Source organism: Barbatula barbatula (genome assembly GCF_947034865.1).
Source record: "Barbatula barbatula genome assembly, chromosome: 10".
Lineage (NCBI taxonomy): Eukaryota > Metazoa > Chordata > Actinopteri > Cypriniformes > Nemacheilidae > Barbatula > Barbatula barbatula.
Genome location: NC_136773.1, coordinates 19,850,281 through 19,864,029, shown reverse-complemented (window position 1 = coordinate 19,864,029; position 13,749 = coordinate 19,850,281). Strand labels below are relative to the sequence as shown.

Below are 13,749 nucleotides of genomic sequence, written 5' to 3'. Positions count from 1 at the left end.
GAAACATGACTGTTAAAGTAGGTATGATGATAAAATTTTCAAACACCCCTAAACTCAAAATGGATCAGATTTCTAGACAGAGCTGAAAATTCCCTTTACGACGACACTTGAATTGTGAAAATCAGTTGAGGATTGCGAAAGTTATGATATTTATAATAACGGGGAATATATGAAAATAGTTAACATACAATGGAAGTCATGTGATCGAAAATGCTAATTATTAAATACAGAGGATGTTTTTTTACAATCGCTAATCTACCCGCCACAAATGTGACTACCCAATTTCCGCGATTTAGTAAAGTACTTTCTCCTCTATGGATTTCGATGAAATTTCGTCAGTACCAAGATAAAAGCTTTGTATTTATGTCCACATATGTTTCAGGAGTGTCCAAAGCTTAGATGAAGGCCTCCGATCGGTTGAAAGCCACGCAAATCTTCCGAAAGTTGCGGGTGATCTGAAATCACCTTAGAAATGAAATGCTGAAGTTTCCAACGCTGCAGGGGTTTGCACTCGATGTAGTTACCATCGTATTCAGGAAAAACATACTTCCACCAGGCGGCCAGAAGTAGACATTAAAAGACGCGCACATTTCAGTACTACGCAGTTTGGAACACATTGTTGAGACAGAATGTTCGCCGCGAGTGGTTGCCTAGTCGTCATACCTAGTTAAAGGGGTCATATGGCGCGAATACGAGTTTTTCTGTGTCTATGGTATGTTAATAGCTGCCCATGCATGTATTAGACACGTAAAATTGCAAAAATGAAAGTGTTAGAGCAAAAGATACATTCTATCTAAAAGCAAATGCTCACTCAGACCTGCCTTGAAACGCCTCGGCGGCCGCACCTGCCAGTACAATTGCATTGGAAACTAATGTTCCAAATATGGTAAGAGACATTACATTTCCGTCACACGCTTGCAGTATTCGACCAATCACTACGCACTGGTGACCTGGCCAATCACAGCACACCTCGCTTTTTTCATAGCGATGAGCTTTGTAAAAAATCTGCACGTTTCAGAGGCGGGCAAAGAGGAGATACAAACATGCACGGTATGAGGAAAATACAGCGTTTTTTAACCTTAAATCATGTATACACACATTACATTACATTTCAAACAAACGATACTATTTGCTTTAGCCCCGTCATATGACTCCTTTAAACACCCAAAGACCACAATCAAAGCTTCAAAAACAGCAAAAGAATGGCCTCTTTAACGCAATGGTCAACACCCCACATGGGTAAGTGCTTTAAGAAGTCATCCTCTGCCCGTTGTGGAAAAAATGGTCAGCTGTGTGAAGAGTGTCTTCGTGTTATTACGACCCCATTTGTCTGCCAACGCAAAGCCAATGAGTCGCTCTGCACGAATCCCGTGCATCACAGTGCTATTAACAGTCTTAGTCATCATATGAACAAGACACTGAACATTCCTACCAAATGAGCACCGCTGCTCCAAGAAACACACCATGTCATGATACCAGTGTACCCTTCCATCCCTACATAAATAACATGCATTTCTCTCGGCGAACAGTCCTGGAGGACTCAGCCCTTGGCGTGATGCCACATCCCCATGGTTACCACAATGCAGCTGAACTGCCTCTTTCCTGCAACGATGCTCAGGAGACCTAAAAGGAGTCTTGCGCGTGCAGGAAAGTAAGAGGGAAGTTTTGGGAAAAGTTTCAACTGCAGTCATCCAAGACGAAGCACGTAACACGTTTTAGTGGGAAAATATCAGATCACGTATCATTACACATTGTAATATAGACAAAATATAGAAATACAAATCAAATCACATTAGAGTTGAGACTCAAAGCAGAGCGAGTCCATTTAACCTTATTACAGCTGTGGCATCGTTTACAATGTGGACAGAAACGCATACGAGTACCTCAGTACCATAAACCCAATCCAAACCTGTTGTTTACAAAACAACATTCCTCCCAATTTTACTCATAACGCTCAATCTGTGCATTACTTTATCTGCACGATGCACAAACCGAGATGTGTTGGGATGATTAAATACTTTCACTGCACCACTTCCTCGGCCAGTCATTCATTCATTCACTCCAGCATTTAAATGCTTTTGAATACAGAGACTCGTACCTTTCACTTGGCTCTCGTACTCCACGATGATTTCTTTGTCCTTCTTGAACTTTGCAGAATTCGACATGTTTTAATCGTCCAACCAAGGCGACCGATGAATAAGTTATCAGGATGTTTGTAAACCGATCTGTTTGTTGATGTTTTTTTACTTACAGCGCCCAGCACATCTCAAGTATTTACCAAGTTGTTCAGGCTGAAAATCCAAAACAAACACCGTCGCGAATGTTCGTTGTTTTTCCGAACGAGTTAGAAACGCGATGAAATTGCGCCATCGGGGCAGACGGATGAAGAGTTTCCTGTAGTCGTTCCCAAGTAACCCCTTCCTCCTCGGGCGAATGTCCGCGGCTCTATCCGGCGATATATCCAATCTTTCCGTCTTTAGTCACCCGCCGACAGGTCTGGAAACACAGGGTACCATAATAAAATGCTGTAATGGGGCGGCGTGAGTTATAGAAAGTATACTCGCGTTCGAGTGACTGATCGCCGGACAGTTTTGCGGATTCTGACTGACCTCAAGGCAGCTGGATAATCAAGTGGTTGGAAATGGGAGGGGTTTGAGGTGTGTGAGGGGGAGGGGGGGGGGTGGAAGTAGCGGAAATGTGGACGGGATTGACAACTTTCCTAAATCGTTTTAGGAATGAATCGATGCGATGTTAAATAATGTAACTTTGGCTGTATTTAAATAATACCATCAAAAAAGTATAAACAGTGATTTGAGATTTAATATACCGGGAATATTAAAATTATAACTCAACAGTCTGAATCATAAAACCTCAACTTTCACTATGGATTGGGTATATTTGAGCGTTTTTAACAGTTTAGCTTACTTGTGGTGCATCTACGCCCTCTAGTGGTAGGTTTGTATTTCACCGCTCTCTATAATGTTTGACCATAATGCAGTAGATTAGATTAAATTTGAACTTTATTGTCATTACACATACACAAGTACAATGTAGTTTAGGTCTAACCAGAAGTGAAATTAGCAAGTGCATGATATACAGTGAATAAATACAGAATACAATATTAGAAAAATATTATACAGTGGGTATATGAAACAGTATTTTACAGTAGGTATGTTCCATGAAAATATGACAGTAGGTATGTACTATGAACAGTATATACAGATGGATATATACTATGAACATAAATGTACAGGTGAATATGAACAGATAATAATTTAGACTAAACAATAGTGCAAGTGACTTAAGTGTGCATAAATTATAGACATTGGTTATTAAAGTTGCAGTGCAATAGGTGAGTTAATGCACTGCAACTAGACATTAAATTCAATTTGATTTATATAGCGCTTTTCACAATGTACATTGTTCCAAAGCAGCTTTACAGTGGACATAAAACTATAATAAAAATATAAGTGGTGGTATGCATGTGTAAAAAATGAGGATAAACAAGTTTAAAAGTAAAATCATGTTTTTATTATTACATAGCACTCAACGGAAAATAACTTTACATGTGTGTAAGAAATGAAAATGTATATAGCACGTAACCAATGTGCATTGTTCCAAAGCAGCTTTACATGAGAAAATAAGAAAATAAACACAACGCATGGTGTTTAAACACCAAGCAAGATCATTTTAGTAAATAATATCTATTAAAGGAAGTCTCCCCGTGAGCAAGCCAACATGGCCCGTTGGCGAGGAACCCAGACTCAAATGACAAACTAATGGAGAAAAAAAGACCTAGGGAGAAAACCATCTCAGCCGGGAAGGCCGGGTCCCCTATGACAGGTCAACAGCTGGACTCAGGGACTTTAATTAAGAGTTACTGAGTAAATGTTTATGAAAAATATGGAGAGCTTATTAGCTGTGATTTAGGAAAATTCATTTGTTGAAACTGTTTAGCTCTAATTTTGTGACCAATATCAGACAACTGTTAGATGTTAAAGAAAAGCAGGGAAAATAGTAATGGTATAATGTAACTGAGTGCACCTATAACTTCAAACTGTTGTCATGTGATGTAAGTTTTGCATTAAAGACTAAATATTGTAAATGTACTACATTTAGTATTGTTAATTCATGAAATAAAATGCTAATGTGGTTACTGTCCAAGTAAAATACAGAATCCCTAGCTAGATAACAACATTTATGCTATACACTATACCACATGAAGGTATTATGTATTTTCTTAATTAAATGTCATAATTTATAATAAATTAATACTTATCATGGAGAGCATTAATCCACAGCAGCATCTGATTAACACCTATTTTATTTAACAATATTTTTTGTCATCATTTATTGACTCGCAAGCCCTGTATATGGCACTTTGCTCTGTGGAACAATAAAGACGATATTTTGATAAATGTCTCAGGTAGGTTTTGTACCCATACGATGACAATCAATGGGGGGCAATGTTGTTTGCAACATTCTTCAAAATATCTTGTTTTGTGTTCAGAAGACAAGAGTCCATATTTGGAATGACATGAAGGTGACTAAATGATGAAATAATACATTTTGGAGCGAACTATCCTACGAACAATTTAAATCACAAATGAACAGAGTCACAAGTAAAGCACCACTGTATACAAACTAAACACATCTCTAAAGAAAGGTGATATCAATGCATAGCATCTCCATAAATTACATTTCACTTTCTTAATTCTGATTGACTTTCCCCAAGTTCATCCTAACTGACTTTGAAAAAGGAATCCTCCAGGACCTCTGTGAATTTTTCCTTCATCTGCTGACGGAAGCCATTATACCACTCTAACAGTTTCATTCTCCTCTCCGCTTTCTCTTTTTGGCTCATGACTCTCTCTTTCTCCAGGATAGCAGTCAGCTCCCTCCAGTCCTTGAGAAAGATGAAGGGTGCTCCTGCATCCTTAAGTAGTCGGAGTGGGGACCGGGTGCCGGCTGAACAGGCACCTGGAGTCAGGACGTCCTCCACCACAGGCACAGAGCCATAGGCGCAGGCTTCATAAATGCGATAGCACTCTGTGTTTATTCCTACTGGACAAAGAGTGAGGTCACTCTGCGCTAGTGCCACCTGGTACTTTTTGGAAGTGTCTGTCGTCTCCTGTGGAAGCCACCTATTGACACAGCATGCAAGAAGTATTGTAAAACAAAAGTACATTTGCACAACACTAAATGTTTTGAAGATGATTCAAAACAGATTAGATGACAGACATTACTTTTTGAAAACATACTTCTCTCTAGCACTCATTAAACACTCTTTCTCCATTCTATTCTGCTTAAGGATGCTCATCAGAGTTTCCCTAGAGGAATTTTTATATACAGTCCCGAGGAAGTTGCAAAGGTATGGCCTGGCAGAGTTCACCATCTGACTGCTAAGTGTGACGACAGGAAAATTCCTGTATCTGCAGAGGAAAAATATATATTACGAGAAAATTATCCTTACAGGAAAACACTGATTTATACTGTACGTTGTTAAAAATGTTTCTGATATTATTATTATTATTGTTTAATATAAATTATATTATATATATATATATATTATATAAATAATAAAGCTTACGTGGCAACACCAAGAGGCCACTGAAATACGTCTTTATCGTTGACCCAAGGACTGTCATACACAAGAAAGAGCAGGTCCACAAAACCTCCATTCCTCTTCAGGTAAGGACTGATCCAGTCATTATTGCACTGCTCGTTGCCCAAAAGGACCACAGCTACCCGAGACACAGAGTGAGCCTGAACCAGTCCCTGGACATACTGAAGCCACTGGATGGAGTAGGAAATTTTTTGTTGAACACGGCCATTTAACACCAACACCCCACTGTCTGCTTCAAGAGATACGTGTCCTTGGACCACTGCTGGCCCTGTGTAGAAACTGAGCACATATTATTGTAACACATATTACAACAAATATTGTTGTTTCACAACAAGAAGATGCATGATTATAAAGTCTTGTACTGGTGAAAACTCACCTAAAATTGATCTTCCCCGACTGAACCTCTCCTTCTCTCCAATGGCTAGATATGTCAGGTGGGTTAAGAGGCCCCTCCAAAATATGCTCCCACAGATAAAGACCTAGGAACATGCAAGATGTGAGGTCTTATTTACATTATGGTCTCGTTTATTTTTAATCACTCATCTTAAGAAATCTATTATATTCATGTAATTTAGAAGAGACAATGCAATGACTTCTGGAATCATCCTCTCAACTTACCTATGGCAGCTTTTCCCCAGATCTGAACTTTATATCTTTTTGGCATGTTCTTAGCAATACGATCTTGGTGTGATCTGAAAGCATCTCGGTTTTTCTGAAGTACGATAGAGTTTGCACGCTCGTCTTCCTCCCATGGGTTCCACTCTTCCTCACCTGCTTTCCCAGTATCTACAAACATGGACATTTATCAATGCGCAAGCTGTAATAGTTATAGTTCTGCTTATTAATTAAGAAAATGTTTAATTGCACGATATATTTCATCATAAGTTTAACAAGCTATTTTTTTTAGAAATCACTATCATTCATTCTCTTACCTAAAGGCGCAGAGCCCTTTTTGACAACTCGATGCACGCGAGAAACAACCCTTTTATTAAAGAACACGTTATATGCTGCATAAAGTGAAAATATCGCATAAGCTAGAACAACTATGATCACAATTTTACGCATAAAAAATCTCATGTTTAATTCTCAGGTAACCATCCTGCGCATCCCGTCCACTGACCCCGACAACTGTTTACATCGCTCAGAAATGCCCTTTTCGGTGCCTCTTCAAAACCCCGTAAAACACGGTAATATATAACGCTTTTCAAAAATAAAGTGGAGGTAATGATTAACAAATATAATTTATTTAACATTTGAATAGTCTAGTGAAGGAAATTGCGTTTTTTATTTATTTTCTATTGTGCGCTGTCCGTTCAGGCAGTACTCGGTCAGCTATGAGACGCACTGGGAGGGGTTATAAAAGCACAAGCTCTCTCTTCAAAGGTCGGTGTGACCGATAGGGTTTTTAAAACGCTTTAAAATGTTGTCCATAGCCGCTCGTTCGGGGGCTTTGTCCCCTTACATGCAGGCTCAGGTTAAAGCTTTACTCCCCGCAGTGGTAAACACTGGAGACGTGCTGAAGAAGTCTGCTCGTCCGGCTTCTCTGAACGGTAAGGTGGTCATAACGTACGCATGATAGTTGTCAGGCTGATGTTGGTAAATGGCATCAAACCGTAGACAGGATTAAACGTCGTATTTTAGCCTGGTATCCTTTACGAGAATTAACCATTCTTTAACCATGGCTTATCAGACAAACACGAATAGTTATTAGTGGTATAATTCACTATACTATTAATAGTGTTACCATATGATATTTGTAGTAAAATTATGGTAGTTTCGATTATCCAATATAAAAACATGGTTACTTACTAAACAATGACAAAACGATTGTAACTTTCATAAGGAATGCTTCTTGTTGGTTTGTCATTTATTGTTTACCAGGGTATTCTTTTTGAAGTAAAGTATATACAAATATCCATAACACTAAAACAATTTACCTGTATTGGCTCTAATAATGTGGTATGTTTATCTTTTTGGTAGGCCCTCTTGGTGCACGCCTTACTCATACTGACATTAAAATCCCTGACTTCTCTGATTATCGCCGAGCTGAGGTGATGGATCCAAAGAAGTCCTCCCAGGACAGCGGTGAAGCTCGGAAGGCCTTTTCTTACCTGGTGACTGGATCCACCGCTGTGGTGGGCGTCTACACTGCCAAAACTGTTGTGACCCAGTTCATTTCTTCAATGAGTGCATCTGCTGACGTCCTGGCCTTGTCACAAATCGAGATCAAGTTGTCCGATATTCCAGAGGGGAAAAATATGACGTTCAAGTGGAGAGGTAAACCCCTTTTTGTCCGCCACAGAACGGAGAAGGAGATCACAGCTGAGCAGAGCGTAGACCTTTCGGAGCTTCGGGATCCCCAACATGACAAAGATCGTGTCTCCAACCCCACGTGGGTCATCGTCATTGGCGTGTGCACTCACCTTGGTTGTGTCCCAATCGCAAATGCTGGCGACTACGGTGGGTACTACTGCCCCTGCCACGGGTCGCATTATGATGCCTCGGGGAGGATCAGAAAAGGACCTGCACCCCTCAACCTGGAGGTGCCTTATTATGAATTCCCTGATGAGAATACTGTAGTTGTTGGATGAATGGACATTTCCTCTAAATGCTTTTATTTGTCTTCCAATATCTGTAATAAATACATATTTTAAAGCAAGCAATCCATTTTGTTTTAAGGCCTTTGACTTCCTACAGTTCTTACATGGCACAAAAAATATATTTAATTGTCAAATTAAAACCAGCATTCAACAATAGCATAGTCGCATGTTCTGAAGTGTTAAACTGCATAATTGATAAATAGCTACACCACATATGCCCTAATATGAAATCACACATCCCCGGAAATAAAACAATTAGTGTATGTTAGATTCAAGTGTACCATGTAAACCTTTTCTGACTAAAGCACTCGAGTGTCCAAACAACAGCCTGTATGACACATGATTGACTGGCATAAAATGTCGGTGAGTACATTTTCGTGTTAGTCTACATAGTGCACTTCAGCTTGAAGCTCCCTATGAATATAACTCAAAAGGGTAGCTGTCACCTGCTGCTGAAGTGAGGCATTTCCCATTACAAGGGCAGTAAGTTGTGCAACATCAGTCCACGTTATTGAGCCTAAGATGGCTACAATATCTTCATAAAGTCTCCGCTGCTGGTCTGGTGTCAGTTCCATGATAACCTGGGGGAGAGGTTTAAACTGTCCGCTTGTCAACCAACATCCTAGAAGTCCACCAACGGCACCACCTTAAAAACAGTATTGCACAGAAGTAAAAATCACAGCAACAGTGTTGTACTGCAAAAGCATGTTAAAGCGATTCAAACTTACCTACTGCGATTCCTAGAGGACCACCTAATAAACCTCCAGCAAAAGCTAGACCACCGGCTGCCACTGCTCCCTTCCCAGACTGCTTCACTGTTGCCTTCACTTGTTGATTTGTGGACACTTCGCAACAAAGCTTCATTATATCATCGACGCGTGGCGGCATTTTAGAAATATTTCAATGTACGCTGAAAAATGTCAGAAGTTATTTAGGTACATGCCATGATCTATAAATCGCTTGACTACTTTTAACATATATGAGTGTATTGCTTGGCTTGTGCATTTCTAAGATATCAAAAACATTTCTATAAAAATGCGTAATATAAATATATACAAGAATAGAAGTAAAAAATATTTAAATAGATGAACAAGATAAACATATTTATAACGCAAGACTTTGTTAGCAAGGACGAATGAATGAGTCGTTATCTTACCTTAACATTAAATTCGAGGTTTCCTATTAATAGAAGAATATCAAAATTGTGACATCAGACATTTTGTATTTGGAAACGTGCTGATCACATCAAACCAGCAAAAGTCAACACACCACGCCAACAAGCGCTGTGTCACGATTCCCTCTGTGAAGCAGGAAATATACTTTTCAAAATAAAAGACCCCGGCTCATAATAAATGGTTTTGAATTTGTTAGAATACGTTTTAAACCACGTCTAATCACATGTCGTTAATATGATTCACACCGACCTTTTCACTTGTTTAATAATTTATTACGGCACCACCAGCTGTCTGAAATAAGCATTTGATGCAGGACCTCGCGTTTTAAAGTTGTACGGATTTTCTATTGCAACAATGGACTCTGATAAACAAACTCAGATTTCTCACATTTTTGCTATTGGAATTTTAAATTAACAAACTGTATGTACTTTAATAATATGAAAAATGTACTCTCATAGTAACTGTCGATTCTCCCCCGTGTAAGAAAGTATTTTACGCTTTTACGAAAAGTCCTTTTATTTTGCAAAGTTCCAGTTGAGCGTTTAAAAAAGTCAACAATCTTTTGTAGATCGAGATCGAATCTGCTGCTGTCGTTTTAATGCTGACGCCATCCGTTTTAATGTCTAGGGAACTTCGATACTACATTAAATAGATACTTAATCGATGGTTTTTTACACGTCCGTCACGTACCAGTTAAGCTTGCCCGGACATGCCTGACAGATGTGACTTTTAAATAGAGTTCATCTCCCCGGTGCCATTCATTGGATGTTTCCAGCATCCACCAAGCTCACATCAGGCTTTATTTACACTGACAACAGCCTATGCTTGGATAACATGACAGTGCTAAACACCGAATCTCTCGCTTTGTCCGGGATTAACGAAAAATTGTGGTTGGAGAAAGCATGCTCTAACCTGATTCCCGAATTACCATTATGGATTATTGAATATGCATGGAGTAAACGGATGATGGAGGTCCTAATAGGTGGGTTATCTTGTTTAAAACAAAAACTTTCAGACCTTCACTCGAATTCATGCATTTGCTTGTAATTATACAGTTATAAGTGTGGTTCGTTTATCTGTGCACAGTTGGTGGTCAACGTGTGAATTTCAACTGAACTTTATTAAAATTCAAGCTACCACATTTAAGTGAATGGTACATCCCGTTTATTTTCCAGTTCTTGGTCCTCCGTTATGGCTGGAAGGGGATATGTGTCTTCTGACTCTTGAAGAGCCCTGCAGAATCCGTGTGGTGTCCGCAGAAGTCATGAGGATCGTGCAAGCCAGAGACATCAAGCACTTTGAGAGAGTCACCAAGTTTTTGGATGTTACTTACCTACTTGTGCCAAGAATTGTGACCTCCATCAAACACATGAAGATCATGTTTGGTCTGCAGACACTGGTGAGACATTGTTTTGACCGATGACAGTTCAATGAAAGACTGCAGGCTAATCCACCAGAATATCATTTTCGAGACTGTAATGGTTCCTTATCATTTTGTGCATGTTTAGGTTATTATGTGGATGCTGTGGAACGACGAGAGCACTGCTAACATCAATGACAAGATTGAGAGTTTGTTCCCTAACAACCTTCCTCAGTATTACAAATGTGTAAGTACAAGCTCGTCCCACTAGGGAGCACCACGATGCAGTGAAGATGAAGAACAGATCTGCTGTGTGTGATTCTATGCACGGGTGCTTGGTAAAATCATGAGTCTTTATTACACAAAGCACTTCACACAAGTAATGTCTTCATATATGTATATTATATTTTATTAATGGTGCTCCTTCACAGAGCCGGAGGCACTTGGGGCTGATGCAGAAAAACGTAGACGATTTTAAGTCCTTTGCTCATGGGCTCGCGGGAGATAGGATGAAGCGTGAGGCTTACATACGGGTAAATTAAACTTTGTCTTTGAAACACTCCTTAATATATATATATATATATATTTTTTTTATACTATCTGTATAAACTGTCAATAAAAATCGTATAAATATAATATCAGCCATTGATTTACTTTTGCAGGATTTGATAGAGGAGCATTATGGTGAACGCTATGCACAGAAACTGGAAGAGAGACTATCCCACTATCTGGAAGAGCTGAATAAAGCTATTCCACATCCAACACATATTGAACAGGTGTGTGTTTGTGCACACTTCGCATGTAGCCTACGTGATTTGTGTTTTTAATTTCCACTAATCAAATTTCTGCGAACATGTCCAGGTACTGACGCAGTCACCACCACAGGGGGCAGGAGAGAAGATTCTGAAGAAATTACTCGCACGAGATAATGCTTCTCTAGCCATCATTCTTAGAAGACTTCTAAACTGCGGTTAGAAATACGATTTGAGCTCAGAGCGCATCACATTAGCTCTGCAAAGATGTTATTTTGATCTGCATTTGTTTTGTCTTTCAGCTTTAACAACAACAAATCTGAGCCTGGATGACAGCGTCTCACCATCACTTAATTCAAACGCATGTGAGGAACCGAGAGAAGCTGTTTATAAACAGCTTCATGGAGCACTGCATATTGTTTCCAGACCATCTCAAGACAGCGCGAAAGAAGACAAACTCTCACAAAGGAGCTCAAAGGAGTTATTTGTTTTCCAGGGTTTGTGGCAGAGAAGTCAAACTGTCCCTCAGGAAAGTTCAGCAGAGGTGTGTGGAGATGGACGGGAGATCACATGCACGCAGATGTCGCGTGAGCATGAGATCTATCACACTGGCTGTAGTCCATCGCTGCTGGAGGAGGAGACGGTAGGGAGGAGGAAACAGACGGAGACCGAATCAGAAGTAGAAAGAAACCAAGAACGTACGGAGCAGATGTGCTCCAGACACGGCAAAAAAATGAGGAGCATCCTTCAGGAATGTTCCGAAGAGCTTGACGGAGAGACCGTACAGGCAGAATGCACTCCTACCTCACCCAAAAGCACTCCATCTCTGCTCACAAACTCAGCATCCCCACACCAGCACTCCTTGGCCACTAACACATCCTCCTCTACAAACATTTCATTGTCCTACATCCAGGAAGTGTCATCAAATCGTCAGTCTGTTTCAGCATCAAAGCCCTCAGAGAACCGCGTTACACCTTCACCAACTCCTTCAGTCCTCACCTCACCGTCTACCTCCCTCCTTCAATCCTGCTCATCCTTAAAATCTATATCAAAGCAACGTAACACACCGAGAAACAATGCATGTGAGACGAGAGACGCTACAGAGCAGGGTACCGTTGATCTCGGTGGACACAATGTGAAACTGTCTTTAGAGAGTCAGAGCTTCCTCATGCAGTCTAGGTTGCTTCAGCCTCAGGTGTGTCTTCATAGACTTAACATGGAAGAATGCAGGGATTCATGCGGCAATGTTTCAGAGGAAGAGTCTGAGGGAATAATGTATTCTTTTTTCGATGCAAATACATTGTATTCTGATACATTCTCGGAATCAGACTCGACAGACTCAGATGACCCTGATTATAACCCTAATGGAAGGTGAATGCAGAGAGGTGTATTTGTATAATTTGTTTGATATCGATCCGGACTGTTTATTAATGTGGGCTTATGACCCACCCGGCATTAGAGAACGTGGTGGGTAGCACGTTCGCAGGTGCTTTGGTACCGAAACTGTTCTGTTATTTATATTGGCAGTTTCATTATGTTTGACTAAACACACCATATTGTATTTTTACCTCATCTGTTCATGGAGGTTTTTCTGAATGTTTCTCTCTGGTATCATGAAGAATAAAATATTGGCGTCTTTTATTTCTTGCGTATCATTTCCTGAAGCTTTAGGCATTAGGAAGAGGATATGTGACTACAAATGGATGATAATGAAACACTGTGTGCTGTTAGTGTGACCTGGGAAATTTCTAAATCAGTGTTGACATTCTTCATTCGACTAACCTGTAGGGTTATGTGAGGACGGGTATTATGGTTTATTTTTGAGAGTGAGACAACAGAGTCGAGCACACACTATATTACCTTGTTCAAGTTTCATTGACCCCACTTTCATTTCAAACGTCAAATCGGGTGTTTTTAAGTTAGTTAAAACACAAATTCAGTGTTTTGTGGTTGAAATAGCGTGTTACGGCACGTTTAAAAAGGCGATGAGAGAGAGTTTAAAGTTCAAGGCTAATGGCATCCAAAACGCTCCTGTCTGACGTATGTTTACCCGACTTGTGTGTGAACTTCTATCTGATGTTATTCCAAACACTGTCCTTATTGCATCAGATATTCATATATTTTTTGCAATGGGCATTCAAGGTAGTGGAAAATGCCAGACATATTTTTTATTCTTCTTTTAAGCATCTGTAGTACATTTTATTAAAAAAAGGTATGGGTTTATCACACTGACATG

At 39.8% G+C, this 13,749-nt stretch overlaps 5 protein-coding genes across 9 annotated transcripts in view; 2 read left to right on the top strand and 3 right to left on the bottom strand.

Moving 5' to 3' along the window:
- srgap1a (SLIT-ROBO Rho GTPase activating protein 1a) overlaps positions 1 to 2,612 on the bottom strand; it is a 72,300-nt gene extending 69,688 nt beyond the window's left edge. For 2 of the 4 annotated variants that reach the window (XM_079465262.1, XM_079465261.1), the window contains exon 1: positions 2,099 to 2,572. In XM_079465262.1, the coding sequence (XP_079321388.1) occupies positions 2,099 to 2,165 (67 nt within the window). In that variant the 5' untranslated portion in view covers positions 2,166 to 2,572. Of the gene's footprint in view, positions 1 to 2,098 lie in introns of all 4 variants that reach the window. The other 2 variants (XM_079465260.1, XM_079465259.1) reach the window with 2 other exon arrangements.
- A 392-nt stretch (positions 2,613 to 3,004) lies between these two features.
- Positions 3,005 to 6,969, bottom strand: rxylt1 (ribitol xylosyltransferase 1). The gene is made up of 6 exons (XM_079466521.1): positions 6,559 to 6,969; positions 6,245 to 6,412; positions 6,003 to 6,105; positions 5,591 to 5,905; positions 5,262 to 5,432; positions 3,005 to 5,144 (listed from the first exon to the last, which is right to left on the bottom strand). The coding sequence occupies exons 1-6, from the start codon at positions 6,701 to 6,703 to the stop codon at positions 4,742 to 4,744; spliced, it is 1,305 nt and encodes a 434-aa protein (XP_079322647.1). The 5' UTR covers positions 6,704 to 6,969; the 3' UTR covers positions 3,005 to 4,741.
- Positions 6,914 to 8,414, top strand: LOC306899927 (cytochrome b-c1 complex subunit Rieske, mitochondrial-like). Its single transcript, XM_079466522.1, has 2 exons — positions 6,914 to 7,176; positions 7,607 to 8,414. Exons 1-2 carry the CDS (start codon positions 7,047 to 7,049, stop codon positions 8,215 to 8,217), a joined length of 741 nt encoding a protein of 246 aa, XP_079322648.1. The 5' UTR covers positions 6,914 to 7,046; the 3' UTR covers positions 8,218 to 8,414.
- Positions 8,415 to 8,470: 56 nt separating this feature from the next.
- Positions 8,471 to 9,526, bottom strand: LOC306899928 (protein C19orf12 homolog). Its single transcript, XM_079466523.1, has 3 exons — positions 9,383 to 9,526; positions 8,955 to 9,136; positions 8,471 to 8,872 (listed from the first exon to the last, which is right to left on the bottom strand). Exons 2-3 carry the CDS (start codon positions 9,112 to 9,114, stop codon positions 8,607 to 8,609), a joined length of 426 nt encoding a protein of 141 aa, XP_079322649.1. The 5' UTR covers positions 9,115 to 9,136; positions 9,383 to 9,526; the 3' UTR covers positions 8,471 to 8,606.
- Positions 9,527 to 9,586: 60 nt separating this feature from the next.
- LOC306899925 (uncharacterized protein) lies at positions 9,587 to 13,154 on the top strand. 2 transcript variants are annotated; one of them, XM_079466520.1, is made up of 8 exons: positions 9,755 to 10,383; positions 10,577 to 10,800; positions 10,910 to 11,008; positions 11,193 to 11,294; positions 11,424 to 11,537; positions 11,623 to 11,731; positions 11,816 to 11,878; positions 12,010 to 13,153. In XM_079466520.1, the coding sequence occupies exons 1-8, from the start codon at positions 10,167 to 10,169 to the stop codon at positions 12,102 to 12,104; spliced, it is 1,023 nt and encodes a 340-aa protein (XP_079322646.1). In that variant the 5' UTR covers positions 9,755 to 10,166; the 3' UTR covers positions 12,105 to 13,153. The 2 variants fall into 2 exon arrangements, with proteins under 2 accessions (XP_079322645.1, XP_079322646.1); XM_079466519.1 differs by having other exon boundaries at positions 9,587 to 10,383; positions 11,816 to 13,154.
- Positions 13,155 to 13,749: the final 595 nt, after the last annotated feature.